Consider the following 14,733-nt stretch of genomic DNA (forward strand, 5'->3'; position numbering starts at 1 on the left):
AACAGACTGCCTCCTCCACGATGGCAGCCACAACGCAGTGGCCAAGTATGTGTAACACGGAAATCGATGGCATAAAAGAGAGATCGCAAGCCCATACCCGTGTCATTACATAGTGGAGCAACTTAAAATCTCTAATTTTTCTCAGAAGGGACTGGTCCACTCTTGTCATGTCTTATCCTGATAAATATTACATGAAATGAAATGTTTACGTTTTGCATATGCGGCAGGCCTGACGCAAGAAACATTTCTGAAATATCTGAGGCAACCTGAAGAACACTTCATGAATTTTATCTGTAGAGGGTTGCCTTATAAGAAGGAAAACGTGTTTATCCCCGCTCGCCGTGTTTCCAGGTGGCGCAGTTTACTCGGAGGCATACATAATTCTCGCCGGGCGTAAGAAGCGACTCGACGAGCGAGGGGAACTCGCCAAGTGTCATAGGCTAATTGTCCCGAAACTTTGCTCACAAGGGGAGGCCGCCAAATGTGAAATTCAGATTCGATTCATACTGCGCATAATAAAAGCTCATGGCCAGAGGTGTAATGTGGCAAAGCACCAAGATGCACTTCTCGACAGTTAGAAGAAACCGTTGCGGTGAAATACTCTCTACGATTAATAATTTTCTACAGCGTCGTGGCGCAGCGGTAAGCGCTCGAGTTCGTAATCCGAAGGTCGGCGGATCGAATCTCACGCCATGCAATATTTTTTTATTATTATTATTTTTTTGTAATTCAAATATATATATATATATATATATATATATATATATATATATATATATATATATAAACTATTAATGAATTGCTTATGCGTGTTGGTGAAGGCGGATCGCTCTCCAATTGTACCGCCTCCATTTTACCGTTTGTTTAACAGGGTGTACCAAAGCTCTCACGTCCGCACTGATTTTCGACGGTGTTATAAGTTGTGCTAGGGACCGCATCTACCTTCTTTCGAAGTTAGCAGGCAACTACGCTGTTATGCGGCGGCTCGTTTCGGCCCATTCAACATCTGTCCTTCAAGTGTAACGAGCGATTAACGGAGTTTATATTTCATACCTGCCACAGCAAATTTTTGTTCGTGGGGTTTCTATTCTAATTCGAACGTTTGACTTACGCTATACGTATTCGTTTCGGAATATCGTTTCTACGTCTTCCGCTAACTATACGTGGTTAACATTATGAAGACAATTAATAACATTTGTGAAATACAAATTTGTTTGCGGAAAACATAATGATGTTCGAAGTCGCCAGTTTTTCCACGACAAACGACTTTCAACAACTTATTATATGCATAATTGTTGCAACCTGTTGCCGGGAATTATATATATATATATATATATATATATATATATATATATGTGTGTGTGTGTGTGTGTGTGTGTTTATACACACATTTGAATTACAAAAAACAAATACTAAAAAAAAAAAAAGTTGCATGGAGCGAGATTCGATCCGCCGACCTTCGGATTACGAACTCGAGCGCTTACCGCTGCGCCACGACGCTGTAGAAAATTATGAATCGTAGAGAGTATTTCACCGCAGCGGTTTCTTCTAACTGTCGATTTTCTCGACAACGGCTGAGAAGTGCATCTTGGTGCTTTGCCACATTACACCTCTGGCCATGAGCTTTTATTATGCGCAGTATGAATCGAATCTGAATTTCACAATTGGCGGCCTCCCCTTGTCAGTGAAGGAGAGGACAAAATAAGCGAACTTGTGTTTCGGCTTATCTGCAGACACTCGACCGTTTCCGAGAAAACGACGGCCAAAGTTATCAACGCGCTGTTGCTCTAGTGTAGATACCTTCTGCAGCCGAGAACGCAATTGAAGCGGTGGCTCAGTGGCTACCGTCGTTCCTTCTTAGCATTGATTCCCGTGTTCGAGACCATATTGGGTTTTTTAATTATTTTATTTTCCTGCCTCTCTATCAGAATTATCTTCGAATGTTTTTTTTCTAATTTATGTTGAAATAATGTTGTCATTACTCGACAATTAACTTTATGTGTAATTAATGAATTAAAAAAAATAATAAACGAATGAGACAAGCTGATATAAAATCATCTCGTCTGCCTCATGTATCGTTATATCCAAATGGTTTATCAATGTTAATCTACATTTAGATCCGATAATGGCACCTTTAGTGTGTTGAAACCGGTTATCCAGTAGACAGTATTTAAGCGATCTTGGCTTCTGAATTATTTCTACAACAGAGTGATCGCCCCACTACGCACTGTGTGTTCCCTTTTTAACTTATTTCTTTACACAGTAAATTAACTGACGAATAACGACAACAGTGTTTCATCATAAATTGGAATAAACATTCGTAGATAATTCAGAGAGTGAGGGGGGAAAAAAGGAAAAACCGGGTTTCGAACTCGCAGCGCAAAGTTCCGAAGTCGCTATGGTAGCCGCAGAGCCACCGCTTCAGTTGAATCCTTAACCGCTAAGCGGTATCTACACTATAGCAACAACGCATTGAACACTTTGACCGTCGTTTTCTCAGAAGCGGTAGAGTTTAAGCTTATTTTGTCCCCTCTTTCAATGAGCGTAGTTAAAAGCAAGATCGGGGTCTGACACTTGGCGTGCCCCCTCGTAAATTGCGTGCGTTGGGATTCAGTAGACAGAATGCGTCCACTTTCCTCGACTACTCATTGACATGTTTGGAAACTTTCTTTGTTGTAGTTGCACTTTGCATTATGAGGGCTGGTTTTCCTGATGAGGATCTACTTATGGACTTTGCTCCTAATTTACGTTACTGTGTAGTAGACCTACTGCAACTACTTAAACCGGAAACGTTTGTTTGTTTGGATACTCCGCTTCTTAGTTGCTACATTTCGCTAAAATATTTTCCTTTTTTTCAAAACGGCAAGTTAAGATGACCACTGCAACATGGTAAGATCAGTAACAATTTAATACTTTGAAACAGTTATGTGTGGTGTACGAGGAGTCTACTGTTGTTGACTGAGGAATACATTAAACACGAAAGCTGCGTCCAATAACAATAATTAACTTTCGGTTACATGACAAAACACAAGTCGAAGCACTGTCAGTTCATCTCAGTACCCAGTAAAACTTAAACTGGAAAGATCGAAAACATACTTTTGTGGGGAAGGCAAACGAATGACTGCGTTTTATTGGCCGCACACTAAGAATACGCAACAGGCCAACTGAAAACACTGCCTACACTACGTTTGTCCGTCCACTGCTATAATATCCTTGACAGACGTGATTGACTGTGCACGCAAAAACGTCCAAGGAACGGTAGCACGCTTTGTAATGTCACGAAATAGGGGAGAGAGGATCCCAGATTTGATAATCGAGTTGGGGTAACATTCATGAAAACATATGCGTTTTTCGTTACCACGAGATCTTTTCACGAAATTTCAATCACCACCATATGTTCTGAATGCCAAAACATTATTTCCTAGGGTACTTACACAAGAAGAAACCATAGTAATAATGTAATTCAAGGCTCGCAAGAAAAGATTTAAGTAGTCCCTTTTCCCGCACACTGTTAATGAGTGGGACGGTAGAGAAATAATCCGAACCTTCTGCCAGGCACGTAAGTCCGGATTGCAAAGAAATCCTGTTGATGTAGTCATGTAGATGTAACAACGAAATTATGTTGTAATTACGACATGTGACTTTCACTTGATCTGAACATCGAAGTTGTTTACTGTTTATTTACTTTTTGTTCATTAATTTCAGCCATATACGAACACCTAGGCGCGTTAAAGTGATATTGAAATAAAGTGTCATGCATGGACCAATAACAATAAGTTCCCACCTACTTGTTATAGTACTGCATTATCTGCCAGCGTATTCAGAAGTGGATATCGCATACGAAGTTCCTAGGGTGTTTGTAATGGATATTGCAGACGACTTCGACAAAGTTTGAATGTAGCTTCGTAAAAGTTCCGTGATCAAACGATCTGAGTTGCTGGAGAATACAGTTTATCCTCACTAGACAGTATATATTATCATTATACATGAGGTGAGTAGGGTTTCGCCGCGTTGCGGTGGCCGAGCGGTTCCAGGCGCTTCAGTGACGAACCGCACGGCTGCTTCAGTCGCAGGTTGGAATTCTACCTCGGGCATAGATGTCTGTGATGCCCTTAGGCTAGCTAGGTTTAAGTAGTTCTAGGTCTAGGGGCTGATGACCTAAGCAGTTAGGTCGCATAGTTCTTGAAGCCATTTTTTGACCTTTCGCGTAAATTTTCTTTACATAAACCGTCGTATCTTTTGATTGCGTTGACATAGAAGCTCACTTTTTTACACCAGCAAGGGACCGGTTACAGCAAGAAGTGCGATACATTTCCGCTTATTATGTCCACCCGTTCTGGAGGTAAACGGGTTTTAAGGGTTGGGTAGACCGATAGACGGTCAAGAAAGTGAGACTAGTAGGGTTCCGTTTTTACCGGTTTAGGTGACGAAATCCTAACAACGAAAACACTGAAGATGAGGGCCGCATAAATAACACCCGCTACTCTTTATTCGAAATGTTCTAGTTGCTGTCGATACATAAGCATATTAGTCGTAGCTACGTTTTCGATCCAAATCACGTTTACAGGAATGCAAATAGAATGTATTTGCCTATACACGTGGTAATTCACATCCCAGTATTAATGCCACCGCGTTTTAGAAGTACGAACATTCTCATTGCTAGCTAGCTTAAGAAACACTTCTGCTAATGAACGTTTTCTGGCTGTGGCGAGTCTAGTGGAGAATTCGAAACAATGCAGAATACGTTTGGCAGCTATGTAGCCGTTTATTTCCTGGGGTGGTGCAGAATTATCCTACAAAATTTACTCTCTAATAACAGTAATTTGTTATTTCGATAATCATCCCGAATGATTGTCGCATAAGTGGTGACATAAAGGAAGAAAATTCATGTTTTTGAGTCCAGAAAGCTCTATGCAACAGAAACTGCAGATTTTTATTGCGAAATTGCCGGCTTGTTCATGTCTGGGGTAATAATAGAGGGCTGTTTGCCTAGGTTGTCTGCTAGCATAGTGAAAGGAAGGTCTGGTTTGTTTTCGGTTCTAATCTCTATGGAGGCAGGTAGAATATCAGTAAAGCAATTTTAAGAAATTCTCGCGCACCCAATACGATTTATCGCTACCTTTATTCTGTACTGGCGCTCTGTGGATGTCAATATGACACTCTTGTAGAATTTCATACATGATACTGCCTCCTTTTTCCGCTTCTGTCAATAATGGAATTGACTTAAGTGTGGCACTGAATGATGTTTAAGTGAATTTCGTTATGAATCTTCACGCATTGCTAAATTTGCACACTTTCATGGTAGGTCAGCAATGGTAATCCAGTATGACTGGTCTGAACGTTGACACAGACCGTTTCGCGGGCGAATGCGGATAATATTTTGCTAATTCGTAACGGTCTGGGGTTCTTTGTCTGTTATCTGGATAAGCTGAAATTCATTTTTATTCGTCCGTTTCATACAAATTAGCGTTTCTTCTTTCAGTTCTGTCTTATGTTTACGTGTTGTATTTAACACACTAATCAGCATTAATATAGTCTTACAAATTATGGAATACAGTCTAAAAAAGTTCAGATAGTTTGTCAATTTCACGCCTGCGCATAGTATGTTGGTAGCACTTCGTCGCCTTGCCTGTTATGCTGTGTAGCAGACTTTAAAGCCGTGCGGATCAGCATAACGAAAAGGCGAGGGGTCTCGCTCGTTTTGTCCACGACTGTACATCCCTGCTTGCTCGTCATCAATTGACTCTTGAACAACACCGATAATTCGTATCCTGTATCGTTGCTGGTGACGAGAAATGATGTCTTTATGCTGACATAAGGAAAAGAAAGGAACGGTTAAGCCTAAACCAATCACAAACTCCCCGTATAAAGAGCTGCTCTCATCCACAAAAGATAATGTTATGCGTCCGGTGGAACAGCGACAGTATTGTGTATTACGAATTGCTTCCCCGATGTGTAACCATCACTGCTGACATTTATTGTCAACAACTGAGACGTCCTGAAGACGCAGTACAAGATCAACGACCAGGAAGACTGCGTTAAGTGATGCTACTCCACGATAACTCCCTCTCGCATTCTGCTATACAAAAAAAAAAAAAAAAAAAAAAAAAAAAAAAAAAAAAAAAAAAAAAAAAAGCTATACAGGAGTTGAATTGGGAAGTCATCCAGCATCCACCTTATCTTTTCCGCTCTCTATCGAACAACCTTCAAGAAATTTTCTTTCCGGATGAAAATGTGCTCCGAACATGGCTCGACGAGTTCTTCGCCTCAAAACAAGTTTTCTACAGTCGTGTAATCGAAAAGTTACTCTAGCGTTAGCAGACTGTTGTAAATAGGGAAGGAGAATATATTACTGACAATTAAAGTATCTTTATAGGTATCTGTTGTGTTCATGGATAAACGCTACGAACTTAAGCAGCAACCCCTTACTAGCGATAATACTCCTAGTGGTAGTAATAACAACAGTGACAGTAGAAGATCGTATTTATGTGTGTACGAAAATGATAGTTTTTAATTTAGTGAGACCCGAAGGAAAAAAAAATGTCAGATAGACCTCACCCGCTAGGAACTTCGGGAAATGAAGACGTTCTGGTGTCAAAGAAGGATACAAAGTTGTGATGAGATAATGCAGTGATTTTCAAACTTTTTGGGTCCACGACCCCCTTGATTTAAACATAATCACTCACAGTTCTTTTCGCATAACACACTCCACTGGAATTGTGAGGTAAATAAACTTACGTTCCGAAAAAAATAAATAAGATTATTTATTGCTTTATGAACAGTTGACACACCAATTTCAACCAATTTTTAATGTTAGTACATCTTATTCTTGCAATAAAATCACTGGCAAAGATAAGCTTCATTCTTCATCACCAGTTCTTAAAATCTCGGTAGAAAATTGTAAATTGCGGAATCCATCTTTTTCTCTACATTCGTTTATGATCTGTCTTTCGTGTTGGTGATTGAAAATACTGAAAAGCCTACCTCGCGTAAGTAGGATGTTGAAAAATTTACCAAAATGGGTTGGGTCATGTTACCCACCTGCGGACACTCTTGCTTCACAAAGCTCTAAAACTGAAGCAGTGATGGGGAAACGAACTTCGATTTGATAGTAAATAATCAATTCATTATTCTTATAAAACCACGCGACGCCCCCTTCTGCAAGACTGTGACGCCCCTGGGAGCCGTGACGCAAAGTCGAAACCCCTGAAGTAGGGGATACATATAGAGGAATGGCAGTCATTATTGTTGTTTTACTGCACGGGGTAGCCGCGTGGTCTCAGGAGCATTACCACGGTTCGCGCGGCTTCCCCTGTCGAGGGTCGAGTCCTCCCTCGGGCATGGGAGTGTGTGTTGTCCTTAGCGTAAGTTGGTTTAAGTTAGACTAAGTAGCGTGTAAGCCTAGGGACCGATGACCTCAGTAGTTTGGTCCCGTAGGAACTTACCACAAATTCCCTAAAATTGTTGTTTTAGTAGATATGTCATTAGCTCTCATTTGAAACTGGAGACGTCATTCAATTCTCTGGTGTAGTGAGGGATATCATTCCAGAGGCAGGTTCCTGCTACTGAAAAGGATGTAGAGAAGGGGACGGGGGGTTGGAGGTTGGACAGAAAGAATTTTAGTCTGATGGGAACGTTTCTGCATTGGTTTCCAGACTTAACGATCGGAGAAAGATATGAGGCAGAATACATGTTCATAATACGATAAAAAGAAACAGAGTTTGTGCAAATTTCTTATGAGATAAAAGAGTAAATGCAGAAATGCTCTGCAGTGAACTTCTGTCGTTTTCAGTTCAACCATGTAGGACATACATTTCAAACTTATGGAACGTTCTCTGTGTTTACATTTTCCTGAACGTGGCTTATCACTTACAAGAATGAGACTCTCTTTGAAAGAACAAATTGTTTTTGCCATAAACGACACTAATGTTTAGGGCTTCCTAAAATGCCTTTGCTCCACTACTAAACTAAAATAAAGAATACTCAGAAGTGATCTTACTTTCCACTCGGCACTGCCTTTTGTTATCTACAAGTAAGATGGGCTTTGTTCAATACATCAAAATCAGGATAATATTTCCTATCATAACGACAAAAATATCGAAGGTCAAATGAAAAACGCAAATATGTCCTAGAAATGCTTGTGATGGAAAATACTACATCACACCAAAAATATTATACGAACTATGTAGAAGCTCGAGTCTCAACGAATTTCAACAGACGAGTACACCAGAAGGACATATCAGTAATTCCCATTTTTCCTCTATTTATATGTTATCTAATATTTTCGTTGACTTTTCTTGCCAGGAGTAGCGGTCATGATATCAACATAATATTATCGAACTCGATCACAGCAGTAAATTGTATTTCAGATGAATACATTGCCAAAATTAGCAACAAATGTGTAGTGAAACTTCATATAGAGTTTCATAATGTTTAAATCCTTTGTCTCTCTTTGTTTCAGAAAGAGCACGCAAAGCGAACACCAGTGAGGGAATCGAGAACACCGCATTTGATGAAGGAGTGATGCAAGCGGTTGACGAAGAAGTAACACAGAGAGGTCATCGGAGAACTGTTATACCGTAGGGTCCGTTCCTTGGACACTGAGTCTCTAAGAGAGACATGCACGCATATAAGGCACTTATATTCTATTTTCGTAAATTAAGGAGATCGTCAATGCCACCAACCGTTTGACATTCCCTGCAAAGGCCTTCTCCATTTAGGTCTGTTTTCAGTGTCCACACCTATAGCTCCTCCGCAGACCAAAAGTGTGCTTGAGCTTACCACTTCCGTTTCAACTCTCTCCTATACCAACTGCGGATGGAGAGCGGGAAGAGCGATTATGATAAGACACCGCATGACTCGAATTTCTGAGTGACGGTCATTTCTCTGGGAAGTAATACTTGTACGTTGGAATTTTAGCAGTAAACCTCCCCGCAAAGCACAATGCCCATCTTGTAGTATCTGCAACTCAAGTCGCATGAGTACGCTTGTTACGCTATTGCCCTACATAAACAAACCTGTGGTGAAACGGAATTCTCATCTTCTTTGTATATTCTCCGTCTTCTTTATTAATTCTATATGTTAAGAGACCGACTGACGAGTGTTCTGTAAGTTACCCCTCTCTTGGGAAAATTACATTCCGTAAGGAATCTTCTAATAAATCGGTCTGGCATGTGCTTCCCGTACAACTAATTTTATCTCGCCTCCCTCAGTTATTCCAAGATTATTAAAGTTGTCGGGTGTTTCTAGTGGTTCGTCGCTAACAGTGTAATCAGACTAACACCACAGGTCAACGAAAAGTGTTCTTTTATTACTTTCTGTCAGGTAATAGTTTCACGTCACTATTTTCGGGCACTGAATCTGTGTCTGACTTTTTTTTTGTATCATGTAAATGTATGTGACACTGTGAGTTTGTAATAAACTATAAAATTAGCAAAATAATTTGAAAAAAAGTTGAAGTTTCCACCGTGAACAAAGGCTTTTGTTGAAGTATAAACATTAAAATACTTCTTCGATATATATACAGGGTGAGTCACCTAACGTTAGCGCTGGATATATTTCGTAAACCACATCAAATACTGACGAACCGATTCCACAGACCAAACGTGAGGAGAGGGGCTAGCGTAATTGTTTAATACAAACCATAAATAAATGCTCGGAAGTATGTTTTTTAACACAAACCTACGTTTTTTAAAATGGAGCCACGTTAGTTTTGTTAGCACATCTGAACACATAAACAAATACGTAATCAGTGCCGTTTGTTGCATTGCAAAATGTTAATTACATCCGGAGATATTGAAACCTAAAGTTGACGCTTGAGTACCACTCCTATGCTGTTCGATCGTGTGTATCGGAGAGCACCGAATTACGTAGGGATCCAAAGGGAACGGTGTTGGACCTTAGGTACAGAAGAGACTGGAACAGCACATTAAGTCCACATGTTAACACCTTTTTATTGGTCTTTTTCACTGACGCACATGTACATTACCATGAGGGGTGAGGTACATGTACACACGTGGTTTCCGTTTTCAATTACGGAGTGGAATAGAGTGTGTCCCGACATGTCTGGCCAATAGATGTTCAATGTGGTGGCCATCATTTGCTGCACACAATTGCAATCTCTGGCGTAATGAATGTCGTACACGCCGCAGTACATCTGGTGTAATGTCGCCGCAGGCTGCCACAGTACGTTGTTTCATATCCTCTGGGGTTGTAGGCACATCACGGTACACAGTCTCCTTTAACGTACCCCACAGAAAGAAGTCCAGAGGTGTAAGATCAGGAGAACAGGCTGGCCAATTTATGCGTCCTCCACGTCCAATGAAACGCCCGTCGAACATCCTGTCAAGGGTCAGCCTAGTGTTAATTACGGAATGTGCAGCTGCACCATCATGCTGATACCACATACGTCGACGCGTCTCCAGTGGGACATTTTCGAGCAACGTTGGCAGATCATTCTGTAGAAACGCGATGTATGTTGCAGTGCTCTCCGATACACACGATCGAACAGCGGAGGAGTGGTACTCAAGCGTCAACTTTAGGTTACAATATCTCCGGATGTAATTAACATTTTACAATGCAACAAACGGCACTGATTACGTATTTGTTTATATGTTCAGATGTGCTAACAAAACTAACGGGGTTCCATTTAAAAAAACGTAGGTTTGTGTTAAAAAACATACTTCCGTGCATTTTTGTATGGTTTGTATTAAACAATTACACTAGCCCCTCTCCTCACGTTCGGTCTGTGGAATCGGTTCGTCAGTATTTGATGTGGTTTACGAAATATATCCAGCGGTAACGTTAGGTGACTCACCCTGTATACAGGGTGGTCCATTGATCGTGACCGGGCCAAATATCTCGCGAAATAAGCGTAAAACGAAAAAACTACAAAGAACGAAACTTGTCTAGCTTGAACTCCCATTTTTTATTACATATTCGTGTAGTACGTAAAGAAATATGAATGTTTTATTTGAACCACTTTTTTCGCTTTGTGACTCATGGCGCTGCAATAATCAGAAACATATGGCTCACAGTTTTAGACGAACAGTTGGTAACAGGTAGATATTTTAAATTAAAATACGGAACGTTTGAACATTCTACTTCGGTTGTTCCAATGTGATACACGTACCTTTGTGAATTTCTGAGAACGCCTGCTGTTACAGCGTGATTACCTGTAAATACCACATCAATGCAATAAAGGCTCAAAATGATGTCCCTCAACCTCAATGCATTTGGCAATACGTGTAACGACATTCCTCTCAACAGCGAGTGGTTCGCCTTCCGTAATGTTCGCACATGCATTGACAATGGGCTGACGCATGTTGTCAGGCGTTGTCGGTGGATCACGATAGCAAATATCCTCCAACTTTCCCCACAGAAAGAAATCCGGGGACGTCAGATCCGGTGAACGTGCGGGCCATGGTATGGTGCTTCGACGACCAATCCACCTGTCGTGAAATATGCTATTCAGTACCGCTTCAACCGCACGCGAGCTATGTGCCGGACATAGATCATGTTGGAAGTACATCGCCATTCTGTCATGCAGTGAAACATCTTGTAATAACATCGGTAGAACATTACGTAGGAAATCAGCATACATTGCACCAGTTAGATTGTCATCGATGAAATGGGGGCCAATTATCCTTCCTCCCATAATTACATTACATTACATTAACCCGCCAAGGTCGCTGATGTTCCACTTGTCGCAGCCATCGTGGATTATCCGTTGCCCAATAGTGGCAAATGCCGGTTTACGTTACCGCTGTTGGTGAATGACGCTTCGTCGCTAAATAGAACGCGTGCAAAAAATCTGTCATCGTCCCGTAATTTCTCTTGTGCCCAGTGGCACACGACGTTCGAAGTCGTCGCCATGCAATTCCTGGTGCATAGAAATATGGTACGGGTGAAATCGATGTTTTTGCGATTTTGACGTTTTTGAGATTCTCGATTCTCGCGCAATTTGTCTGCTACTGATGTGCGGATTAGCCGCGACAGCAGCTAAAACACCTACTTGGGAATCAGATTTGTTACAGGTCGTGGTTGACGTTTCACATTTGGATGAACACTTCTTGTTTCCTTAAATAAGGTAACTATCCGGCGAACGGTCCGGACACTTGGATGATGTCGTCCAGGATACCGAGCAGCATACATAGCACACGGCCGTTGGCCATTTTGATCACAAAAGCCATACATCAACACGATATACCTTTTCCGCAATTGGTAAACGGTCCATTTTAACATGGTAAAGGTATCACGAAGCAAATACCGTCAGCACTGGCGGAATGTTACGTGATACCACGTACTTACACGTTTGTGACTATTACAGCGCCATCTATCACAAAGCGAATACAGTGGTCCAACTAAAACATTCATATTTCTTTACGTACTACACGAATATATGATAAAAATGGGGGTTCCTATTAAAAAAAAAACGCAGTTGATATCCGTGTGACCTATGGCCGCGTCATCTAGCCGGCCAACCAATAGCGCCATCTGGTTTTCCTCTTCAAGGCAGACGAGTTTCCTCCTTTGTAGTTTTTTCGTTTGATGCTTATTTCGTGAGATATTTGGTCCGGTCACTATCAATGGACCACTCTGTATTATGTGCCCGCTGGCTTATATTGCCTTTCCATCTTCACAACTAATATTGCTCTTTTACTCAAATTAATTGCCCATTACATTTGTTGTTGAAGTGACGAACAGCCGATTCTCGCCGTATTGGTAGTCCAGCAATCCTGATACTGTCTTTCTATCACTATGACATCTTTATAAAAGTGTTCACCTTGTTTGTCACTGACAGCATGCAAATTTCCGAGGAAGAAGAAAGGTGACTATAAAAAAAGTGAATCTTGAAGTGCACCAAATAGCCTGTCTTTTTGAACTTTTCCATCATAATAGCTACAACAGAAATACGTAATGAATCCTTTTATTACTCAAAAATTTAGCAACAGCCTCTATGAAATACAGTCAACCGTCCCTCTCACGCAGTCAGTTTTGATACAAGGTTGAAACTGGTTCGAATCTCAGGTGGAACCAAAACTTTCACAGAGATAACTGAAAAATTCTCTATTTTTGGCTAACGTTTTCAACAGGAGTTTCATTAGGGTCAACGTAATCTCTAGTGGTGGCAACGAAACATTTTTTTTAAGCTCTTGTACAAAATATGGTGCAGAAAACTGTGGAGTGGCAAGTGATTGTGTGTTGTGTGGGCGTAAATCCTGAATAATTTTTGAATATACTTATTCGCCCATTTCAACAACTCCAATTGCATACACAAGATGACACAAGTAATATATTCAGCATTCAGTTTACCAAAAAGCAAACTTTAATGTTTAACACAATAGAAGACACAACAAACTGTTGTGCACCTTTGAATTCACCAACTTTACAATAAAGGAGACAAGAAATACTGTACCAAAATAATTAAACAACAGAATAAGGAGAACAAGAAAACACATAACAATCAACCAGCACAAAAATGCTCCTATCGGAACACACAAAGGAAAATATACTGCCGGCCGGAGTGGCCGTGCGGTTCTAGGCGCTACAGTCTGGAGCCGCGTGACCGCTACGGTCGCAGGTTCGAATCCTGCCTCGGGCATGGATGTGTGTGATGTCCTTAGGTTAGTTAGGTTTAAGTAGTTCTAAGTTCTAGGGGACTGATGACCACAGCAGTTAAGTCCCATAGTGCTCAGAGCCATTTGAACCATTTTTGAAAATATACTTCTGAAACGTCGAATACCAGCTGCCTCATTCTATCCTGCTCAGCAGCTTTAAGAATTTTCTCAAAAATTTTGGCATGCTAACATATTCACCTTCTTTTTAACGCTTAACACACGTGTCACTCCCACATGCTCCTGTAAATGTAATGCGCTCACACCCGCTAGTCCATGGCTGTAAGTCGCTCATACCCATCCACTACCACGTGCCCATTCTCACTCACTCAGTCAGCCCAATTCATTGTCATTATCTCTTTGTGTCTCCCTAACTGGCACAGCCTCCTGTCTCATAGCCATAGTCTCCTTCGTTCTGTCCTATCCTCACTATCACTGTCTCCCTGTTGCTCTCTCTTACTGCTAATATCTCAATTCTTCCTTCCTTTCTCTTCTCACTCTCTGTCTCTCTCTCTCTTCGTTGTCATTGCCATAGACTGTCACTCTTTATCACTGGCTCTCTCCCAATTCCACGTTTTCCTTCTCTTGATTCCTCTCCCACTGGCACTGCCTTCTTCATTCTTTTCTTGGCAGTTTTCTGTTCCACTGCCACTGTGTCCCTCTCTTTCTCTCACGCTGCCATCGTCTCCTTCGCTCTTTCTATCCCACAATCACTGTCTATTATCTTCTGTTTGAGTATTTATTACTTTTCCGTCTCTTTTCCACTGCTAGAGTCTACTTCTGTCTCAGCACAATAAAGCACGAATATTTTGCACACGCAATTTTTTGTAAAATTTTTGAAGGTGCTGAAGAAGATAGAATGAAGCAGGTGGCACCCTACATTTCAGTCAATCTTTCAAACAGGAGCATATTAGCCTTCTTTGTGATCCAATAGGAGCATTTTTCAGCTGCTTTACTTTTTTTGCCTGCTGTAGCAGGGCATGTCATTCATATGAAAAGAACTTCATGGGTCAATAATATTTTGACGGTTTACTTACAAGTGTACAGCTTTGCTTCCGCCGTTTTTTCCCCAACATTTGAGGCTTTAAAGAGACAAATTGATTACACATGTATCATT

The 14,733-nt window shown here is 41.0% G+C and overlaps 1 protein-coding gene across 3 annotated transcripts in view; it reads left to right on the top strand.

Annotated features, from left to right (window-relative positions):
* LOC126251756 (sialin-like) overlaps positions 1-9,425 on the top strand; it is a 134,373-nt gene extending 124,948 nt beyond the window's left edge. For all 3 annotated transcript variants that reach the window (XM_049952372.1, XM_049952371.1, XM_049952370.1), the window contains one exon: positions 8,462-9,425. In XM_049952372.1, the coding sequence (XP_049808329.1) occupies positions 8,462-8,583 (122 nt within the window). In that variant the 3' untranslated portion in view covers positions 8,584-9,425. The remainder of the gene's footprint in view (positions 1-8,461) is intronic.
* Positions 9,426-14,733: the final 5,308 nt, after the last annotated feature.

This window comes from Schistocerca nitens, chromosome 4, assembly GCF_023898315.1.
Source record: "Schistocerca nitens isolate TAMUIC-IGC-003100 chromosome 4, iqSchNite1.1, whole genome shotgun sequence".
Classification (NCBI taxonomy): Eukaryota; Metazoa; Arthropoda; class Insecta; order Orthoptera; family Acrididae; genus Schistocerca; species Schistocerca nitens.